The sequence below is a fragment of the Ahaetulla prasina genome, chromosome 1 (assembly GCF_028640845.1).
Source record: "Ahaetulla prasina isolate Xishuangbanna chromosome 1, ASM2864084v1, whole genome shotgun sequence".
Taxonomy (NCBI): Eukaryota; Metazoa; Chordata; class Lepidosauria; order Squamata; family Colubridae; genus Ahaetulla; species Ahaetulla prasina.
Window position 1 is genome coordinate 340,468,888 of NC_080539.1, and position 22,986 is coordinate 340,491,873.

The following is a 22,986-nucleotide window of genomic DNA, read 5'->3' on the forward strand; positions in this document are numbered from 1 at the left end:
TGAGGGCATCCACCAGTCTCAAAAAGCTAGGCCCACCATTATTAGATGGATATTTTTAAAGGAAAGCTCACGGGAGATGCCAGTGATTAAAGGTGGTGGGGACATTTTGCATGCCATGTGCTCCAACTTTAGGGAAACTTATGGCTGATTTGAGACTTTCCTTAGTTTAGGAGCCTAGCCTCATGATTTGCAATACTATAGATTGAGTGCATTTTGGGGAGAACGGTCCTTGCCTTTGGCAGGTACTATAAGCTTGTGGATTGGCCAGATCTAGGAAAGTATCTGTCTTTGATCAGTCCTTGGTCAATGAAGCCTGATTCCCTTTTTCATTTAGGGGCTATAGGTTTGAGAATAATCAGTTTGTGATTTATTTATTTTTTATTTATTTATTTGTCACAACAGTATATATAAGCATAAGCATGAAAATAACTATATAATATATAAGCATATATATGAGCATAAGTATGTAATAACTATATTAATTGGATATAATGAAAGGAAACAATAGGACAGGAACGGTAGGCACGTTTGTGCTCTTATGCACGCCCCTTATATGTTTACTATCAGGCTTAATGGTAAACTGGAGGATGAAATGCCAATATCATTGTAACTTGGTTCACATATTTAACCTACTTTACTAAATTAATTACAATTAGCTGTGTTCAGACAATCCCAGCCATCTCTTTTGCTTGGTTTTGACCTTTGCTTTGTTATAATAAGCTAGCATAAGAACTTGTTAATTAACTAATAATTACACACCTAATAAGTATGGTGACTAAAAATGAGAACATTAATCCATCATCTAAGCTGGAATCAGAGATGCTAAGATAGCTATTTTCAATTGAAGACACTTCCAAATTATTATTTTTAATAATTTTACATTATTTTTTTCATTGAGAGGAAACAAGCATCATTACTTTTTATTTTCTACTCTAGGTTTGGGGGAAATAACTTACTTGCTTGAGCTTCTCACAAGCATGGTTCACAGGAGGTAAGACCAATTCATTTCTGTGCCAGACATTCTAAAAAGTCACACAGTGTCTTGCTTGGGTGCTTTTTCTGTGACAATGCACTATGAATGGGGTAAGTTGAAGTAACTGATGAAGACAGAGTTTGATGTGGTAGCACAGAATATCCCTGGATGTGTATGGAGGTTTTTTTAAAGAGGAGGATTTTGATATGCGTAAATAGCATGAGAGGCAAAATGTGCTATTGGTATGTTAATTCATCTCATTGCTACATGAGGTAAGATGCAAGAAATGGTCTTATTACTTGTGATAAAATGGAATTATAATTATTTAATAATTATACTTATTAAATAAAATGGAATTTACTTATAATTAAATGGAAGCATAGTGGTCTTATTACTTATTACTATAACCATGGGCTTGTATCTTTCAATTTATATTGTTTTTACTTGTTTCCTAGTATGATTTGATAGCTTATTAGTAATTTTGACTATCACTAAGTGTTGTATCTTTTTATTCTTGAAAAATGTATTTTATTCTCCTTATGTACACTGAGAGCATATACACCAAAGACAAATTTCTTGTGTGTCCAATCACACTTGGCCAATAAAATTCTATTCTATTCTATTCTATTCTATTCTATTCTATTCTATTCTATTCTATTCTATTCTATTCTATTCTATTCTATTCTGTCGGGGAGCATATTCTTTTAATGATTATTGATTACAAGCCTCGTTAAAGCATCAGATATGTGCCAAAGCCCTGATGAATAGACTTTGGAATATTAAAGGACTGTATATTATACGATCCTTGGGTGTGCAATCCCATCATCTCCCACTCCTACATGGAATTGGCTTTATTGACACCCCCCCCCCCAATTCATGCAACTCACAACTAGTGGGTGGACAATTTTGATCTGTTTCGTCTTTTTCCATGTGGCTAGGAGTTAAGAATTTCCTACCCACTCCTGCCTGCCTTTTCTCCTTTTTGGTTTTCTCCATTTCTGTAGCTAACTGAAAGCTTTTTGCAGGAGTTCTCCATTTGTTTTTATGCACAGCCCCTTAAGCATACAGAGTAAAATAGGAAGGGAAGGAATTTTCAGAGTGATGGATTGAAGTGCCAGAATGAGCTGGTTTCTCTCTTTGGCTGGATGGCTCAATGCAGCTTTTCTTCTGCTAGATGACTACATTCTTTTTGTCATCTTTAGATGGAATTAGACAGTAGCACATTTGTTGACCAGGTTAATACATTGAAGTTTTAACAATGTTTTAAAAAATAAACCGCAATTAGCTAGGTTCACACAACAGGTTAAATCGTAAAACATGTACAAAGATGACTGGAACATAGGGAACAAGAGTGGTTGAACTGTCTTATTTCCCGTGTATATTTCTAAGGTATCTGTTGACAATTTCAAATACGTTGTTTTGGACCCAGCCTGGGGAAAATGTCCATCTTCCTACATGTTCCCTTGTACAATTTCTCAAATGGTTTTTTTAGGTTACAAGTGTATCCACTTCACTCCAGTGTCACATTAGAAGAACAGAATAATGTGTTTTTGGCTCCAGTTCCTGGTTATCGAAAAGTGAGTTTTTAATTAGGGAGTTAGAACTGTGATTTCTTACTTTGAAGGTGAACGGTGGGAATGAATAGGCAGCATTAGCTGAATTATGAGTAAAAAATGCTTACAGTAAAATATTGCTGAGGACAAGGAAGAGCTGGATTGATTGATATATGGATGGCAAACAATAAAGTTCATTAAAATTTGATACTTTAATTCTGATCCCCCAGGTGCAAAATAGCAATTTTACATTTTAAATACTATAGTTTTGTTGGCATGAATTATTTTTATTTGGGTTCCATTTAGATTCGGAGAAGCAGAATGTATAATCACATTTTGTAAGTCACCGAGCGTCATTGCAACAGTGAGATGGGCAGCATATAAATTTAATAAATATGTAATTAATATAACAAAAGCACACACATCACTGTCTGTGATTGCATGAAATTATTGTAAATGAAGTCAACATTTAGATTTTTAAAATGTCTTAAATCTTACTTTAAAATATCCTTGTAGATCCTTCTGTCTACAAACATAGCACAGAGCTCTGTAACAGTACCAGATGTTAAATATGGTAGGTATGTTTCTTATGTTATGGAAACGAAGTTTGTGCATATTTTGTTCTTTTATTTTGTAATCTGGCTTCAACAGTATTTAGAATCTTTGTTTAGAAGTAACTTTTGAAAATGCCATTTCTGTAAAGTGAAGGGCACAATTACTGCAACTTTATTATAATCTTTCCCCCTCAGCAGCTTTTCAGAAAAGCACTGTTCTGTGCAAAAATCAAATTCTGTTAATGCCAACTTGTATTTGTGCAAAAAAAGGGTGAAAAATGTGATTAGTACTACTAATTATTAAATGATATTTGTTTATGATTGGTAACTCTTTGGATTAAGTTAAGTATAGCATTTTAATTTGTTTTGATTCATTTGTTTTTTGAAGCATCAAGGGCAATGCAGGAATTAGGTTTGTCTAGTGAAAAGAAAGCCTAAGGGTGACATGACAGCAGTGTTCCAATATTTGAGGGGCTGCCACAAAGAAGAGGGGTCAACTGATTTTCCAAAGCACCAGAAGGCAAGACAAGAAACAATGGATGAAAACTAATCAAGGAGAGAAGAAACCTAGAATTAAAGAGACATTTTCTAATAGTGAGAACAATTAACTAGTGGAAAGGCTTGCCTTCAGAAGTTGTGGGTGCTCCATTTAAGAAGAGATTGGGTAACCTCTTGTCTGAAATGGTATAGGGCCGTGATGGCAAACCTATGGCATGCATGCTGGAGGTGGCATGCAGGGCCCTCTCTGTGGGCATGCGCGCCATCGCCAGCTGCTCTTCTGGTTTCTGGCACTGGCCAGCTAGTCTTTGCAGGTGTGCCAGAAAACAGCCTGGAAATGGTTTGAAAAACAGCCAAAAAACCAGGCCATTTTCCAGGCTGTTTTTTGGGGGCATTGTAAGGCCGTTTTTGCCCTGAAAAATGGCCTGAAAACAACCCGTAAAACAGCTTGAAAATGGCCTGAAAAACAACCAAAAAACAGGCATCTGCGTGCCAGCCAGCTGGTCTTTAGGTTTCCAGTGCTCTGGTGTACACAAAGATCAGCTAGCAGGCATGCATGTACATGCTGGAAACCCGAAGGCCAGCTGGCCAGCATGCACTTGAGCGCTAGCCAGCTGGTCTTCAGATTTCTGGCGCTCAAGCGCACACACATGCCTTGCGCTCGGTGCCAAAAAGGTTCACCATCACTGATATAGGATCTCCTGCTTGAGCAGGGTGCTGGACTAGAAGACCTCCAAGGTCCCTTCCAACTCTTGTTATTCTGATCTGTCCTGTTCATTGTTTATGTTTATCTTTGACAAACACCTCAGAGGTAAGAAAGGGTAGAAATTATAGGGAGGAGAAGAGATGTGGGGTAGTTACTGTATGCAGGCAAAGGCTAAAGCTATATAGAACAGTTGTAAACTTTCTTGTACCATTTTCAGCCCATAGCAGCTATAGGAAGTCTTCCTCAAAACCATTTTGGTTTGATGAGTTTTCCACAGTCAACGCACATAAAAACAATAAATAGTACATTGGGCTAGAAATTGAAACTTTTAAAATTGGAAGTGACCAATTACAACAAACTAAATATTCTAACACTTTGCATTTTTATGTATTTTTATTTTATTACCGTATATACTCGAGTATAAGCCGAGTTTTTCAGCACGTTTTTTGTGCTGAAAAACGTCCCCTCGGCTTATACTCGGGTCTACGTCTTCGGGAACCCCGCACAGGAGGGGGTACCGAACGGACTCCCATGGGAGGGACGGGGAGCGGGCCCGCCGAGGTCTCGCGGGATTTGTCGCCCCCAGGCCGGCCCCCATTCCCGTGTCTGGTGGGCGGACGGCGCAAACTTGGCGGACTGTGCATTGGCGCGGGGAAGCCCTGGTGGTGCAGTGAGAGGGCTGGGCAGGGCCGCCAGCCTTCTCGGCTGAGGAGGAGGTTTCCCGACGCGAGCTTCGCCGCCGAGAGCCACCCAAAGGCCAGAAGAAAGGTCATTCCATCGGAGTAATGGGCGAAGGCTCCTTCCTCTCCGCCTTACCCATGCTGTGCGAGCCCGGCTGGGCTGCAACCCCGCCGCCGCTCCTTCCTCAGCCTCCGGGGCTCGCGCTCTAGCAGCCGCCAAGCTCAGGCGGACTCGGCAGCTCCCCATCAGCACTCGCACGGCGCGATTCGGGCAGGAGGAGTCGGGCTCGCTCTGTGGCGGTGGCGCGCCGCCGCCGCCACCACCGCCACGGAGCGAGCCCGACCTCCTGCCCGAATCGCGCCTGCGAGTGCTGATGGGGAGCTGCCGAGTCCGCCTGAGCTTGGCGGCTGCAGAGCGAGCCCCGGGAGGCTGAGGAAGGAGCGGCGGCGGCGGGTTGCAGCCCAGCCGGGCTCGCACAGCATGGGTAAGGCGGAGAGGAAGGAGCCGCCCATTACTCCGATGGAATGACCTTTCTTCTGGCCTTTGGGTGGTTTCGCGGCGCAGAGCGCAGCGCCATCCCGCCCGCGACCCTCAAACTCGCGTTCCGCTTTCTGGTAAATTGAGACGCCCGGGTGAACAAACAATGCAGCAACTCAGAGCAAGCGGCGATTGGCCAAGCTCAACCAGTAGAAAAAGGTTCTCCCGTGTCGTCATTGTTGCTAGGCAGATGTTCAGGCGCAACGGGAGAGAGAAGAGGAAAACCTCCTCCCTCAGCCGAGAAGGACTGCACCGCCAGGGCTTCCCGCGCCAATGCATAGCCTGGCGGGAGTTACTGCAGCTCACCCGGCTCCCGCCCCAACTGGTGGTGTTGGGGCAGCAGCTGCCGCTTTCTAGCAAAAAGGTCGCTCGCCCAAAACTCCTCGCCTTCTCCTGGGAAGGGCTGGATGGCTAGCCGGGAAGGGTTGAATAAGCAAGCCAACCTCCCTCCCTCCCTCCCTCCTCTCCCCCGCAAGCGAAAGAGCGTTTTCCCGTTGGAAGAGAGAGAGAGAGAGAAAGGAGGGGCCGTTCCTCCCCTTCTTTCATTCTTTCTTCTCCCTCCGTGCTTCAGAAGCTGGGCGTGTGTGCGCCCTAGTCCCCTTCTGTTCCGTGGCGCTGGAAGAGAGAGAGAGAGAAAGGAGGGGCCGTTCCTCCCCTTCTTTCATTCTTTCTTCTCCCTCCGTGCTTCACCGTGCTGGGCGACCTGGAGCAGCTGCTCTTCAGCCAGATGCTCGGTGAGTCAGCCGTCCCTTCCTTCCCGTGGGGTCTGCCTTGCTGGTGAAGGTTATTGGGGCTTTTGAGCAAGGGAGGAGGAACGCGAGCACCGCCTTCGCGCTGGCATTCCGGGATTTCCTTTGTTTAGAGCTGGGAATCCTCCTTCCCCTTTGCACTCCCTCCTCCCTCCTCTCTCTCTCTCTCTCTCACACACACACACACACACACAGACTTCTAAAGTCGATTGGCACAATGCTAAGCAAACACAGCAGTGGGTCAAGGGTGAAGGGCTAGGAACCTGGCAGGTGAAAGGTTGAGCGACATGAAAGGCAAAGACCACAATTGTTTTAAGAAAGAAGCTTTAGCAGGAGGGGGATGGAGGGTGTTTTAAGTTTTGGCAAACAGCCAGGCCAACTGTATTGGAGAAGGTCACACAACTGGCCTTAACATTTTAGCTGCTGTCTTTTCCTCACACTTGGGTTTAATGATATTAGAGATCCTTATTGCCCTGCCAAAAAAAAAAAAAGAGCCACCCCAACGCCTATGAAAATTAACCTTCTGCCAAGAGACACTGTGCAGGGTATTTTCACTATTGGTGTGCATACAGGCTTAGATTTGTGCTGGGTTCTTAGTGCTTAGAGCACTGACCTTCAGAGGCACCCTGGTCCCTTGGAAGCTAAAGGAGGACTCATTTTCATGCTTGCAGTTGTATTGTCAATTTCTGTGAGACAATGTTGTTGAAGTAACTCACTCACTCATTCATTCATTCATTCATTCATTCCTTGTGTGTCCAATCACACTTAGCCAATAAAAATTCTATTCTATTCTATTCTATTCATTCATTCATTCATTTTATTTTGTCAAATACATATTAAATAATTATATAAATATAAGCATGAATTGAATACATAAAAGGAATACAACTAAAGGGAACATTAGGACAGGGACGGTAGGCACGCTGGTGCTCTTATGCACGCCTTACAGACCTCTTAGGAATGGGGTGAGGTCAATACTAGATAGTCTTTGGTTAAGGCTTTGGGGATTTTGGGAAGAGACCAGAGTCAGGTAGCACATTCCAGGCATTAACAACTCTGTTACTGAAGTCACATTTTCTGCAATCTAGATTGAGAGGTTCACTTTAAGTTTGAATCTATTGTGTTCTCGTGTATTGTTGTGGTTGAAGCTGAAGTAGTCATTGATAGGAAGTACATTGTAGCAGATAATTTTATGAGCTATGCTCAGGTCATACCAAAGGTATGAGTTCTAAATTTTCTAAAGCTGGGAATCCTCCTTCCCCTTTTGCACTTTTATTGTTTTTCGCTCAAATAAATATTCATGTTATTTTACTTGGCTCTATCTTTATTTTTACATTGACCAGTAGCTGCCTCATTTCCCACCCTCGGCTTATACTCGAGTCAATAGTTTTTCCCAGTTTTTGTCAAGGAGAGAAGAAACCTAGAACTAAAGAGACATTTTCTAATAGTGAGAACAATTAACTAGTGGAAAGGTTTGCCTTCAGAAGTTGTGGGTGCTCCATTTAAGAAGAGATTGGACAACCTCTTGTCTGAAATGGTATAGGGCCGTGATGGTAAACCTATGGCACGCATGCCGGAGGTGGCATGCAGGGCCCTCTCTGTGGGCATGCGCGCCATCGCCAGCTGCTCTTCTGGTTTCTGGCACTGGCCAGCTAGTCTTTGCAGGTGTGCCAGAAAACAGGCTGAAAATGGTTTGAAAAACAGCCAAAAAACCAGGCCATTTTCCAGGCTGTTTTTTGGGGGCATTGTAAGGCCGTTTTTGCCCTGAAAAATGGCCTGAAAACAACCCGTAAAACAGCTTGAAAATGGCCTGAAAAACAACCAAAAAACAGGCATCTGCGTGCCAGCCAGCTGGTCTTTAGGTTTCCAGTGCTCTGGTGTACACAAAGATCAGCTAGCAGGCATGCATGTACATGCTGGAAACCCGAAGGCCAGCTGGCCAGCATGCACTTGCGCGCTAGCCAGCTGGTCTTCAGATTTCTGGCGCTCAAGCGCACACACATGCCTGTGCGCTCGGTGCCAAAAAGGTTCACCATCACTGATATAGGATCTCCTGCTTGAGCAGGGTGTTGGACTAGAAGACCTCCAAGGTCCCTTCCAACTCTTGTTATTCTGATCTGTCCTGTTCATTGTTTATGTTTATCTTTGACAAACACCTCAGAGGTAAGAAAGGGTAGAAATTATAGGGAGGAGAAGAGATGTGGGGTAGTTACTGTATGCAGGCAAAGGCTAAAGCTATATAGAACAGTTGTAAACTTTCTTGTACCATTTTCAGCCCATAGCAGCTATAGGAAGTCTTCCTCAAAACCATTTTGGTTTGATGAGTTTTCCACAGTCAACGCACATAAAAACAATAAATAGTACATTGGGCTAGAAATTGAAACTTTTAAAATTGGAAGTGACCAATTACAACAAACTAAATATTCTAACACTTTGCATTTTTATGTATTTTTATTTTATTAATTTATCTTAATAATTTTATTATTACCATAATGCAAAAGAGGAAAAAAACAATAAAATGCAAACTGTATAATTTAAAAATAAATATAAAATACAAAAATACATTATACAGACAAAAATTTTCACACACCCATAAAAACACCTACACATATTTATAATGGCTCTATAAAGAGAAATCAGCTTTGAAATAGTGAATTAAACCCCGCCCAAATAGAATCACATTGATTAAAAAAAGGATCAAAAAGTTGCATAGTAATAGGTAGGGCCATAGGTTTAATGTAACAGTGCAGAAATAGGGACATTTAATCAGGTATGCTATAATAGTTTCATGGGATGTTACACTCTTGCATCAGGAAATTGTAGTCAGGAAGTTAAGGTTAAAAAAAGCCTAGCATTCTATATGCCTTTGAAATCAGTGACATATCTGAGTAGTTAATCTCATCAATTTCTTTGATATTCACTTGACAAAGTAAAAGTTCAGTTGTTATTGCCAAAACCTAGTTCACACTATCTCCTTTCCTTTCCTTCCTTCCTTCCTTCCTTGAATATATATTGAACGGGAAATTCAATATATATTGTGCACTTGCTGGCAGAGTAGTGCTTTTATTCTTTCTTTTTGTTCACTTAAAGTATACTAGTTTTATGGCAATATTGACTGGAAATCAAAAAGCTATTGTATCTCTAGCAATGTTATAGCTTCTTTATGAGATGGTTTCTTCTGCTTTTTCCTCTGTAATCCAGGAACAGGATGGTGAGAACATTAACTTGTATCTTATTTGGTTTCTGCTTCCTTTATGTACATTTTCATTATTGGTTTTGCTCTCTAAAAAGAAAACACAGAAAGGAATTAAATGGAAAGAAGTCTTAGGAAGGAATCTTCTAATTAAAGTCAAAAACACTCTTGCTCAGTTCAAAAGATACTCCTGAGTTAAATTACAGAAAGCCATGAGGGATTTCAGATATCATTATAATATAATTAAAACCATTATCTTAATTTATCTGCTTCCAGAAAAGCAATGTCACTCTAGCAGGAAAAGATTCTAAACAGGGTAGTATTTGTCCTATCCCCATAGCTACTTCATAATTCCATGCTATTATTTCAGATTCTGCTCCCTCATTTAACTGAGTTGGTAGAACCATGAACTATGTTACCTCAGGTTGTATATAATAATTTTGTTCCCATAAGGTGTAATTGAATCTAATTTCTCTTTAAAGTACTTAGAACGTTCTAATATATTTTCTTTTTATCTTTTGCTTTTATTCTACAGTCATTGATTTTTGTTTGAGTAGAAATCTCGTTTGTGATGAAGATACCAACTATCAGAGTTTGAGACTTTGTTGGGCATCTAAGAATAGCTGTGATCAGAGGAGGGGTAAGGGTTTTTCATTGTATAAAATTCCAGGTCTTTTGGAGACCCTAATCCTGAAAACATTTTATATGTGGAGTCTGTCTTATATATGTGCAGTAAAAGTATTTACTTAATCTGCAATTATGTGTTTGCATTAAGACATACATACTTGCTTTTCCTACTGGTAGTTTTAAGTTAGGAGTCCCGACCGATACTGGTCTGCAGAACCAGGCTGCGGAAGCAAGTGAAGCTTCATCTATGAATGCGCAGGATCTAGGTAGCACACAATACAATCCCCTTCCACCTTTCCTGGTCCGTGGAAAAATGGTCATTTCCAGAAACCAGTACCTGGTGCGAAAGAGGTTGGGGACCACTGGTTTAAGTAACCACATATGTATTTCAGAAATAAAAATAGTGATGATTAGATGGCCAAGCCACTTTTAATGACAAAGCAATTTAACTTCACTGTGTATACTGTATGTGTGCGTATGATGGCTTGAGGGGGAAAGCTCCTTCCCTATCATTAAATCTTTATCCAAGGTTGGCACAATTGTGATAGTATTTCACTTCTGTCAACTGTCAATAGCCGAAAGCTATTAAGCAATGGAATGGCTTGCCCCCTGAAATCATGAATGCTCGATTCCCGGAAGAGACTGGACAGCCATTTGTCAGGATGGTGTAAGGATTCATTCACTGGCCAGGAATTGGACTAGAAAAACAACTTCAAAATCCCTTCCAACTCAATGATTCTATAATTCTACATTTGAAGTACAGTGATTTATGATTAAGAGCAATGGTATTTATCAGATGTGTTAATTAAAATTATCCTGTATTAAATTAAAAAAATGGTGTTCCTTGTAACAATATATCTTAAATTATTATTTCATTGCATTGTGGAATGAATCCACCTTTGCATTGTGGAATATTTTGCTAATGACACACAGGCAGAGTAAAATTAGGCATTTTCCCAATTTTTGAGAACCCTGAACCAGTAGTGGGTTTCAAATCCCGGCGCTACCAGTTCGCTATTGGGAGTGCATGGATGCGCGCGCTCGCTTTGCCCGAATTGGGGCGAACCGGTAGCAACCCACCACTGCTCTGAACCCAAGAGGTTCGCCATCATTGTACTAGACCGAAACAACCTTTTGATGATTCCAGAAGCCTGTGCTGAGGTATTGAGGCTTTGATTGTAACAGGCAACCAGTGTGTTCCAGTACTGGTCCCTGCTGCCATTAATAAGTATAGGTGATATTGCAGCTTTTGAATTGTGAGTGCTGAAGATTTTTCTTTAATGTAAAGGTCGAGCTGGCCGTGTGTCTAAAGGATACTGCTACAGACTAGTATACAAAGACTTCTGGGCAAACTGTATACCAGAAAGCACTGTTCCTGAGATGACGGTAAGAATAACATACACCCATTTGCAGGACTTTAGATTGGGAAAACCACTTATATTTCTGCTGACCACCAAAAAAATAGCTATTATGTTTAAGGACAATGGCAGGACGTGATGAGAATGCACTGATAAAATGTCAAAGGATGATAGAAGGGCAGTTTTACATTCTGACATTCTTAGGAACAATTGATAACTATTTAACTATTGTTAAGCCATCAGCAAACAATTGTTACCTAAATCTGGTAGATTCAGTACACAACTCTGAAAGAGAAATATTTTTCTCTGGCTATTAACTTGATTCTTTTTTTTTTTTTACAATTCATTTGACTCAATTTTACAATTTTTACAATGGTCATCATGGTCTTTCAGCAAATCACGTTACCATTAAATAAATCTATTCTCCTGAGTGAATTTTTTTTCCAGAATCCAGTTAAAAATGTTGCAAACTGTGGTCTTTTGACCTTGGGACCCAGCAGCCAGTCATAACTCCGCCTAGAGCAAGCCACCTATAGTAACCCCATGCTGAGATAGGTGGCAAATTAATTTAACAAATAAATAAATAAATGCGAGCCGGTTGCCAAGTGCCTGAAGTGTGACTATGTGTATGTGGTGTGTATGTTGTAATTTCAAGAACAGATTATTAGTAATTTTTGGAGGAGCTGTTTGTAGGATGTAAGCTGTTCCAAGAAAAGCTGCCTTTTGCAATTGACTGGTGATGATTTGTCAATGCTGTTGATGTTCAAGTGCTGTTTCTAATGTTTTGGGATTGCATTTGGCTGCACAAACTTTTGCTGTGTTCATTTGGAGAATCACAAAATCCATTCTTTTTACAGGTGGCCTTTTTCTCTTGATCATTTTTTTATGTGGCCTTGGATTGTTGTGGTTGTCCATTTGGATCTGAGCAGCAAGATGGAAGCCACATACTGTTAGAATGTGCAATTTGAGGACTGAGATTTTGGCCAAGACTTTCTGCATTTAGTAACAAGGGATGAGAAAAAGAATAGGGAATGTTGTACCATTCTCACTTCTTGTGTTGCCAGTTACATGGCTTCCAACTTGTTACTCAGCTCATTAATACTCATGGGTAAACTAAATTTTGCAAATTAAAATTTCAGTTTCCAGGCAGCCTTACAGCAAATCAACTAAGGCAGTGCCTCCTTGAAACATTTTCTTAGACCGCCTTAAACATCTGCGGGTGCTTCCTCTTTCATACCAGTTGAACTCTCCCATATGCTTGTTACAGTTTTCACGTTCACTTTTAGAAAAAGATAGTATTTCTGTTTATTGAATAAAAAATATGACATATGTCTACATGGCAGGGAGTTGGACTGGAAGACCTCCAAGGTCCCTTCCAATTCTGTTGTTCTGTTATCTATAGGTTGCCCATAGCATAAAAGCAACTAGCTTTACCAGCTACTACTGTTTAAAAAATCATCAAAAATATCCTTGCAGAATTGGGGAGTGTCAAACATAGGACTTTTATTTATCCTTTTAGCGTTGCCCATTGGAAACTACTGTACTAAAAGTGAAGATGCTTGACATGGGAGAACCAAGAGCTCTGTTAGCAACCGCTCTCTCTCCTCCTGTTAGCAGTGATATTGAACGCACGATTCTGCACCTTAAAGAGGTGGGTGTTTTATTAAGTTAAAACAATTGTACACAATTCTTTTAAGTATGGGGTTGTGTGTGTTGTTTTTTTTTTTTTTTTTGGCAAAACCAAGCCATCTGTTTGGTTAATAGGAGGATGAAAAGTTAAAAAATCCGTAACATTTGTAATTTGTATATGTTGTGACATTGTAAATCAGCCTAACCAGTATGGTGCTATGGATAACTAATTCCCAGAATTCAATTTTGGGGAGGTGACTCTGAATAATTAAAAATGAAATCAAGGAATGAGACCACGTGCTTCACAAAAAAGCCTACTGTCTTGTCATTACTCATACATATGTTCATTCAGCATTGTGGGCTGCAAATTGTGCTAGCCTGACATTATTTGCTACCTAGCTTTGAATGTAACTTTTGGCTTATACTAAAGGTTAGTCTTAAAAGTCATGATTGTGTCTCCAATTAATATTATTATTGCTTTTGTTTCGGAATAGTTAGGAGCACTTGCTATTAATGATCATTTTGAAGAAAGAAATCCTTACGATGGTGAGTTGACCTTTCTGGGAAAGGTGCTGGCACAGTTACCTGTGAATCATCACCTAGGCAAACTAATAGTTCTTGGACATGTCTTTGGATGTCTGGAAGAAACACTTATAATAGGTGAGTAACAAATACAGACATATCTCAACTTAGGTTAGTAATATCTTACAAGGTGTTCACAATAGAAAAATAAGAATGAGGCAGATCTTTAAACTTAGAAATGCATAACTATGGCCAAAGAGCCACCTAAAAATAATGTACTGAAATTGATGAAAGAAATTTGTTAAAATCAGTGATGCTGGAAGGGAGATGTAATGAGGAATATATAAATACCCCATTAGTCTCCTGCATCTGATAATTAGATTATATAACTTCTGCACATGGAACTAAAACTTGAGTCCGCTGCCTTTTTGTGATTTTTATAATAAATGTTATTTTTGCGCTCTCTTACAGCTGCAGCCCTCTCTTTGAACAGTTTCTTTGTCATACCTTTCAAGCAACATCTTGATGGATATAGGTACTTTCCCTAAAGCCAGCATCTGATTTATTGACATTTGATCGTTCATTTTGTATGTGTGTATATACTACTCTTTTTCATAAAATTTGCTCCAAGGTTCCAAACATCTTAAAATTACATAAAGGGAAGCAACCAAGAAGTGGAAGGCAAGTTTATATCCCACTTTTTCTTCAGAAGAGAGCCAGTTTGGTCTAGTGCTTAAGGCACTAGATTAGAAAGCCAGAGATTTGAGTTCTAGTCCCGTTTTAGCCATGAAAGCCATGGGTGACTTTGGGCCAGTCACTCACTCTCAGCCCAGCTTCCCTCATAGAGTTGTTATTTTGGAGAAAATAGGAGGAAGATGTATTGGATATGTTCAATATATACAAATTATTTGTAAAAATAATAAAGACGGGATACAAATAAATAAGGATAATCAAAGGGGAATTATGCAGTTGTAACAGCTAAATGTATTTAAGCTTGGTTATAAGTAGATTCATATTAGACCTTGGGAGCATCACAGTATAAACCCTTGATATAATGTACCTAAGGCTGTGTGGTGCTTCCGATTCAGTTCAGTAGAACTACATTGAAATGTATGGAACATAGGACTTCTACTCTTTAAAGCATTCACATCAGGGGTGGGTTCTACTTATCTTTACTACTGGTTCGCAGTAAGACTGTGCATATGTGCATACTTCGCTCCGCACGCTTCACTCATGCATGCTTCTGCGCATTCTGATGATGTTGTGGTCGGTGGGCGGAGCCTCCCCTCAGTTTTACTGCCGGTTTACAAGAACCGGTCAAAACTGGGGGCAACCCACCTCTGATTCACATCAGTTTCCATGATCTCAGACAGGTGCTGGGTTTTTGTTCTTCCATGTTCTTCAGCCCTCCACATCAGATTCAGATATTTTAGACTTTTTGTTTCTTCTGTTTCTAAATTGACTTGACTTTTTTATTTTTTCATATAACTGCAAATGATTTCAGAAATAAAATATATTTTGTGACATACATACTTTTTTTTGAATTCATAGAATAAAAGGGTTGGCCAAAACAGAAATAATTAGTATAGAGAACACTATATAAAAGAATATATGTATTTTAGACCTCTTCTTGCTCTGCAGGAACAAGCTACAATTTTCTGGAAACAGCAATAGTGATTGTATTGCAATTGTTAATGCGTTTAAGGTAACTAATCTTCCTTATTCCTGCTTTTATATATTATGTTACTGGCATAATTGGGGATTTCTTTGTGTTACTACCTGCATTTATTTATTTTTCCTATCCGTTAGTGATTGTTACTATGGAATGAGCTACTGCAAATTGTCTTTAAAAAATTTAATTATAGGGCAATATAAAATGTTTTCCATGTAATAAAAATCAAAGCTATTTGGCTATAGGATTTTGGATCAATGTGCATTTCATATGCTGCATCAAGGTCAATTACAAATTACATTATGACTTCTTTTGTCATTGTTAGGAATGGCAAGGAAACAGGCAAAAAGGAAAGCTTAGGCACCCAAAGGTTAGTTCTATTGGTAATCTGTTTGTTAAATTGGATATTTACTTGATCAAATGTTCTGTACACTGTGATGGGATGGATGTTCCCCTTCTGCATCTTTCAGTAGTGCTGATTTGATCTTTTGAGATGCTGGATTAATGTCCTAAATTTAGAAAGGAGGAGAAACTGAGGGAAACCCACCCAATTGTAGGAGAAGAGATTAGTGTGTGCAAATCTATATCTCATAAATGAGTCTGGATACTCAAATAGACCATGTATCCTAACAGCTGTGTGTAGAAAGTTTTCTTGCATCTGGTGTATATTGACTAACAAGATTGTTTCTCATCCAGCACTTTAGTATTTGAACGCTGGCTTTGAGAATATTACTTTGGTTGTTTGTTTTAAGGAAAGCAGCTAATCAGATGGGAGTCCTTAAAACATTTATTTATTAGAATATTTCTGTCCTTTCTTAATCCACCAGATGATTGTTAAGCTTTTCTAACTTTTCTAAGCTGCCAAGCTATTTTGGGGTACTGATGCACTGATTCCACTCTGCATATTCATGAATTTGAGTTGCTAGATTTCTCTTAAGATTTTGTGTATTTAGCAGTAATTATTGTAGAGAGCTGGGACTCCCTTGATTTCTTACTTTTGGATTTGGCCCACCTGCAGAAATTCTTGTAGGATAGAGAATAATTTAACTGGAAGCTAAAGGGAGTCACAACTTAGCCTGCCTCTGGAATCCTGGTTACACATATAAAATATCCACAACTAAAAAACTGAGTGCTTGCATGATACAAGCATGGAAGTTTGTGTTCTCATATGAAACATAATCTGTGGCTAGGGAAGAAGCTATATCTAGAGTAAAAATTCTTCATTGTTTGCTTTTTGCTCAACGGGCTGAATATTTCTGGAAGGCTGTTATGATTACAATGATTACAAGAACAAAACCTTGGTAGATTTAAAATAGGGCATGGCACAGAAACAAAAACAGTTGACGTTATGCAAGTTGCTTTTTCAACTTCTGTTTACAATTTTAATTTTTTTTAAGTTTTTTGTTTCTCTCTCCAGAATGAAGTGGACTGGGGCCGTTCCAACTACATTTACATCAAGAGAATGAGAGAGGTGAATTTGATAATCTCTTTGCCTGTTTCACTGTTCTTCCCTTCCCATCACATCATAAAAATAATTGCTTGGCCATCTCATTACACGTTTTTTGCAGCCCCCTAGTTGTAATGTTTGCAGCTTCCAGTTTACACTGCTGATATTTGGTAGTAGATCTGCCAAATTTTAGATAGGCTTTTTATTTTTGCAATTTTTTTTCCGGGGTAATGAAACCTGAAAATAAAAATAACCATTTTACTCCCTATGGTTAGAAATAACCCCCCTCCAAATAGGTTATAATTTTTAAAACATCATTTGTCTATGGTGCCACTTCACTTTATTTATATCCCATCTATTATTTTTTATAAATAATTCAACATATCTAGTACTCTTTCCTCCCCACATTTTCCCCACACAACAAGACCTGAGAGGTAATATGGGCTGAGAGACAGTGACTCATCCAAAGTCATCCTGTCAACTTCCATGCCTAGGCAAACTGGAACTGAACATCTACCTCAGTGATAGTCAATCTGGTCCCTACCGCCCACTAGTGGGCGTTCCAGCTTTCATGGTGGGCAGTAGGGGTTTTGTCCGATACTGAAGCACTTTCCTTTTTTTTAATTTAATTGACTTTTTAAAAAAAAATTCATAGCCTAACATTTCCATTAGGTTTTCATAAAATTCCCCGTGACAATTTAAATTTCTGAAAATATACTATTTGTATCACCCACACATAAGTTTAGTTCACGTTACGTAAGTGAAACTAAATGGCGCTATAGTGCGACCACAAACAAAAGAGCCTCATCCCAGAATAGCTCGCGCATCTCCCCCCACATCACCCAGCTGTAACAGACAAGCAGAGCTCGTAGCCCCCCTTCAAACCCAATCCATGATGCACGAGAGGCATGCGCAGGCGACAATACACAGCGCATTACTGTGGAACCGGTGGGCGGTTAGACAATTTTACTACTAACAGAGATACAAAAGTGGGCGGTAGGTATAAAAAGGTTGACTACCCCTGATCTACCTGGTGCCTTTAAGATGGAAATATAAGACCTGGCTCTCCACATACGACTTAGAAAGGCAATCCAGATTAATCAGGTCTGGATCCCCAGGATGTTGTCTGTGTCACTGAAAAGTATTAAAAATACTTTTAAAGTTTTATTTGAGATAGGAATTTTCCACATTAACTTTTGACAACAAACTATGAATGATGTAAGAGAGCTACGAATGATACAAGAGAATATAAAAATTCGAAGCCTAGTGCCCAAAGATGTAAATTTGAACCCACGTTCTTTTCCAAGCAAACTTACTTTCCTATTGCCTTTAGCTTCCAAGAACAGCTTTTCTCCTGAGAAAAGGTAGACTTATTCATGGCCAAGAGAAATAAAACACATTCGTATAAGATAAACAGTCATATATTATCTCAGTTAAATTTTATTAAAGTGGAGTGGAAAGGGAAAATTGCAATTTGTTGACTGAAATCACGTGACACTGCTTAACAAAACATGATCCTGCTGTAGGCAATTAGAACAGACTGCTTATGGGTACTTTTGAGTCATCCTCTTTCACTAAGAGAACTCTTGCATTTAGTATTAGTTCTGTAATGGGAGCAAATTGAAAGAGAAAATATAGACTAACATTCTAATCTACTAACACTCCCTGCTTCTTGTTCCCCTGATCTCTCCCTTTTTCTTCTAGTAATGGAGGGGGCTAATACGCCCTTTCAACTTACTTCTCTATTTCTCTTCATATTCTTATCATGTTCTCATTTCTGTAAGTGGGCAGAAGCACGTTTATTTATTTATTTATTTATTTATTTATTTATTTATTTATTCAATTTGTATACCGCCCTTCTCCCGAAGGACTCAGGGCGGTTCACAGCCAATAAAAATACAAAAGTACATATAACACAAGTTAAAAACAGTATAAAAAACTAATTCAATATATGGCCTAAAAATTGGAATAAGATTAAAAAACCCCATTTAAAAACCCCATTTAAAACTACATTTAATCTAGTCCTGCGCGCTGAAATAGAAGTGTCTTCAGCTCGCGGCGAAAGGTCTGGAGGTTGGGGAGTTGACGAAGCCCCGGAGGCAGCTCATTCCAGAGGGCAGGAGCCCCCACAGAGAAGGCCCTCCCCCTGGGGGTCGCCAGGCAACATTGTTTGGTCGACGGTACCCGGAGGAGGCCCTCTCTGTGGGAGCACACAGGTCAATGGGAGGCTACTGGTGGCAGTAGGCGATCCCGTAAGTAACCTGGTCCTATGCCATGGAGTGCTTTAAAGGTGGTGACCAACACCTTGAATTGGACCCGGAAGACCACTGGAAGCCAGTGCAGACTGCGCAGGAGAGGTGTAACATGGGAGCCACGAGGTGCTCCCTCTATCACCTGCACAGCCGCATTCTGGACCAGTTGGAGCTTCCGGGTGCCCTTCAGGGGGAGCCCCATGTAGAGAGCATTGCAGTAGTCCAGGCGGGATGTAACAAGGGCATGAGTGACCGTGCAAAGGGAAGCCCGGTCTAGAAAGGGACGCAACTGGCGTATCAGGCGAACCTGATAAAAAGCTCCCCTGGCGACGGCCGTCATATGTTCTTCTAAAGACAGCCGTGCATCCAGGAGGACACCCAGATTACGAAGATTGCGATGTTGTTGTAAACAGATATTTTTTGCTTCTTTTGACAATTCTTACAGCATTTCACATGCTACCTATTCTGTTTTTGCCATCTTTTATATATATTAAAATGTCTCATCCGTCCTATATCTTTGGTAAACATTCTGCCAAATGCACAAATTCAATTACTGGCTCTAGTTTTTGCCATGTATTGTCACCCCATTGTTCAGATCAAACATAATTACTGAATCTATGTTCCTTTCTGAATCATTCAGCTATATAACTGCAAAGCATTCTTTATCTTAGTTAACAATGCACATAATACACAGAGAAAAGGACACTTATTCATGTCCTCAACCAATACACTAGCCAGTGTTTTTGTATTATTAAGATAAAGTGCATGAAATAGCCAAGGAGACATTACTTGTCTTATTCTGTTCAATGTTGAACTGTTTGCCCAGCAGCCAGTTAATTTTCATAGGTGCTTTGCTTTATTTCTGTCATGCAAAATTCATGTTGCATTACAGCAGCCAACTTTCAAATCATATTCACACTGAGAATTCAGGATCTTATTGGAAGAATTCTCAGAGTTCCTAGCTACCATATTGGCTAGAAATTCTGTAAATTACTAACATAACATATCTGGGAGGCACTAGAACAGAGATGAAGAAACTTTTGGGCTCAGCGTGTCAAAAATTTGGAAAATGCCTAAGTTGAATCTATTGGCATGTCAACCCCCCCCCCCCCCCGGCTAGGCTACCCTGAATAAGTAGCATTTGGTAGCAGTGCCAAGATAAGATTTTGCAATCTAGATTGCAAAAAATATGACTTCTGTAACAGAATCATCAGTGCTTGGAATACTTTACCTGACTCTGTGGTCTCTTCCTATAATCCTAAAAGCTTTAACCAAAAACTTTCTACTATTGACCTCACCCCATTCCTAAGAGAACCATAAGGGGCGTGCATAAGCACACAAACGTGCCTACCATTCCTGTCCTATTGTTTTTCTTTTCTTCTTCCTATATATATATATATGCTTATACCTCCTAATATTTACTCATATATATGTTTATATATGATATAATCTTTTTGTATGATGTGTATGATGTGACAAAATAAAAAATAAAATAAAATAAAACTAAGCCTGAAGTGGAAACCCAGGCCTTTAGTTCAGCCCTAACATCACTTTTGCCACTCTAAAGGACTACCTTGCACCATCACCCAAAGTATGAATGGCTCCGTGGCCCAGTCCTCTCCAGGATCTGTCACACATTGTTTACCCCCAGGCAGTATTCTGTTTCTGTTGACAAGCCCTTGCAATGTATCAGGCTGTTCTGGCATAAGAGCACAAACGTGCCTACTGTTCCTGTCCTATTGTTTCCTTTCATTATATCCAATTAATATAGTTATTACATATTTATACTTATATATATGCTTATATATTATTATATAGTTACTTTCATGCTTATGCTTATATATACTGTTGTGACAAAATAAATAAATAAAATAAAAAAAAATATGAGGCCTTTGCTCTTGAACCAGATTTGGAAAATGCTCTTCCATGGCCTCTGAAAACTTCATGAAAACCTGCCCTGTTCTTATGCAATTTTCACAGGCTGCAGAGGCCTTGTGAGAACATGGACCTCTTTTGTGATTTGTGGAGGGTCCGGACTTTCACGCAAGAGCATACCCCATTCTCGCACAGCTTCTGCAGTTTTCAAAATTGGTGCAAGAAAGGGACGTGCTTTCAAGAATAATTATTGAGTGTTGGTAGACATTGGTGCATGTCACCCAAAACTTCATGGTGTGTCACTTCTCTCACAGGTTCATCATCACTGTGTTAGAATATGGGATGGCTGCTTTTTGATAACTTCAATCTGTTGCTTAGGTAATATTAGGTAGGTTATCAGCAAAGCCCTAGGTCTAGGACAAAAATATATGAGAATTTATTTTATACAAAATAATCTTTACCCTTTAGGTCCTCGTACTTTAAAACAGTTTTACAATTTTTAGGTGGCTGAGTTGTATGAGGAGTTGAAAAAAAGAATTAGCTTATTCAATATGCACATCAACACTCATTCTCCCATCATGGATCAAGAGCATGCATACAAGCAGCGTTTCATTTTGCAGGTGAGAGAGTTGGTTATATTAGAAATGTTTTCAAGGATATTCAAACTATTTATGACTCTGCTGAGACTTAAACACAGGTTAATTTCAGAGTGTGGCTTTGAATTTTTATATCTTCTTTTCTACTTTAATTGTACAGTTTAGAAGCATACAAACAAAACTATAAAGTAAAGATACATGGTTTTTGTGATCACAGTTGAGATTTTAAATATGAGCGCTTTATTTCTCTAGATATGAGATATACAGTATATGGAAATCCAATTAATTTGTATGGTTTAGTGTTTTGTATTATTTCTTGTTACAGTACATTTATACAGTATGCCACTTACTTCCCTCCAAGAATAAAAGGGTCCGCCCAACAGACAGACAGACATTTTCAATAGTTTTCCTTGGGGTCAGATTTTCCATGTTCCTAATAGAAGCCTTCCTATTCTTATTACAAATGTCCAAACGTTATACCTACATCTTCTGCTTGAAACTATGTGATCTGTAACTGAACATTGAGACTATTGCAAGACTTTCAGGCATGCATACTTATCATTCAGGAGGTGTAGTAATAAATGGTGAAACAATCATCCTCATATTTTAAGGAGCTATTCCATACAGAATTGTCATGGCCAAGTAGCTCTGTAGCCAAGGGGATAAAACAAGGGTGAAAAGCTTCCGGTTCGGCTGAGCTGGTAGCGATGACGGCCGGTGGTTTGGAGAACCGGTAGCGATGGCAGCTTGAGGCTCCACCTACCTGCCCTGTCATCGTTATTTCCTGGTTTTAACCAGGAAGTAACTTGTTTTTTACTCTCTGCGCATGCACAGAGGGTTGGTGTGTGCACATGGTGCGCATGTGCATGACTGGGCGCGCAGCACATGCCCTTCCGAACCAGTAGGGAAGGTAAGTAGATTTCACCCCTGGGATAAAACTAATGTAAGTTAGAGGAGTAAAATCATGTAACTAGGAATAAATGTGGGTCACATGATTATATACAAGTAACTGCAGAAGGGAGAAGGGGTTTGCTAAGAGAAATGCCTGTTTTACAGCAACTTACTCCCTTTTGAAATAAGCAAGTATTGTGAGCCCAATTGGCAAAAGAAAGCTCAGGTTGGAAACATGCAGAAGAGGCCTTCATCCTGAAATGGATAAACAATATCTAAAATGGTGATGGTAATGATGATGACTCCCTCTTATTTCTCAGGTCGTGATTGCTGGAGCTTTCTATCCAAATTATTTTACCTTTGTGTACCATGATAAAGAAGTTGCTGTGAGGGAATTGTCAGGCAAAGATCCCAAAACAACCGTGATGGTATGTAAATTAAGTTTTAAGTGGCTATCACAATGGGGTCTTAATTTTCCACGTAGTAGCTGCATTAATCATTTGTGGCCAATGTAACAGAATTTTATGGCACTTTTAGTACTTATTATGGCATACATTTTCATGGCTAGAGCAACCATAGCTGCTCCATTTCCCAGTTTATTTCAAGTCCATTTATAGTGGATTAAAAGAAGAATATGAGGAAAAGAGCAAAATGTTGGAAGAATAGATTGGGA

The 22,986-nt window shown here is 39.6% G+C and overlaps 1 protein-coding gene across 1 annotated transcript in view; it reads left to right on the plus strand.

Moving 5' to 3' along the window:
* The window catches only part of TDRD9 (tudor domain containing 9), a 107,977-nt gene that overhangs the window by 56,393 nt on the left and 28,598 nt on the right, over positions 1–22,986 (plus strand). Inside the window, exons 10-22 of the mRNA XM_058162816.1 lie at positions 937–991; positions 2,466–2,550; positions 3,043–3,100; positions 9,980–10,084; positions 11,360–11,457; positions 12,949–13,080; positions 13,553–13,718; positions 14,052–14,115; positions 15,222–15,285; positions 15,578–15,622; positions 16,670–16,723; positions 21,330–21,446; positions 22,634–22,741. Of these exons, the coding sequence (XP_058018799.1) occupies positions 937–991; positions 2,466–2,550; positions 3,043–3,100; positions 9,980–10,084; positions 11,360–11,457; positions 12,949–13,080; positions 13,553–13,718; positions 14,052–14,115; positions 15,222–15,285; positions 15,578–15,622; positions 16,670–16,723; positions 21,330–21,446; positions 22,634–22,741 (1,151 nt within the window). The remainder of the gene's footprint in view (positions 1–936; positions 992–2,465; positions 2,551–3,042; positions 3,101–9,979; positions 10,085–11,359; positions 11,458–12,948; positions 13,081–13,552; positions 13,719–14,051; positions 14,116–15,221; positions 15,286–15,577; positions 15,623–16,669; positions 16,724–21,329; positions 21,447–22,633; positions 22,742–22,986) is intronic.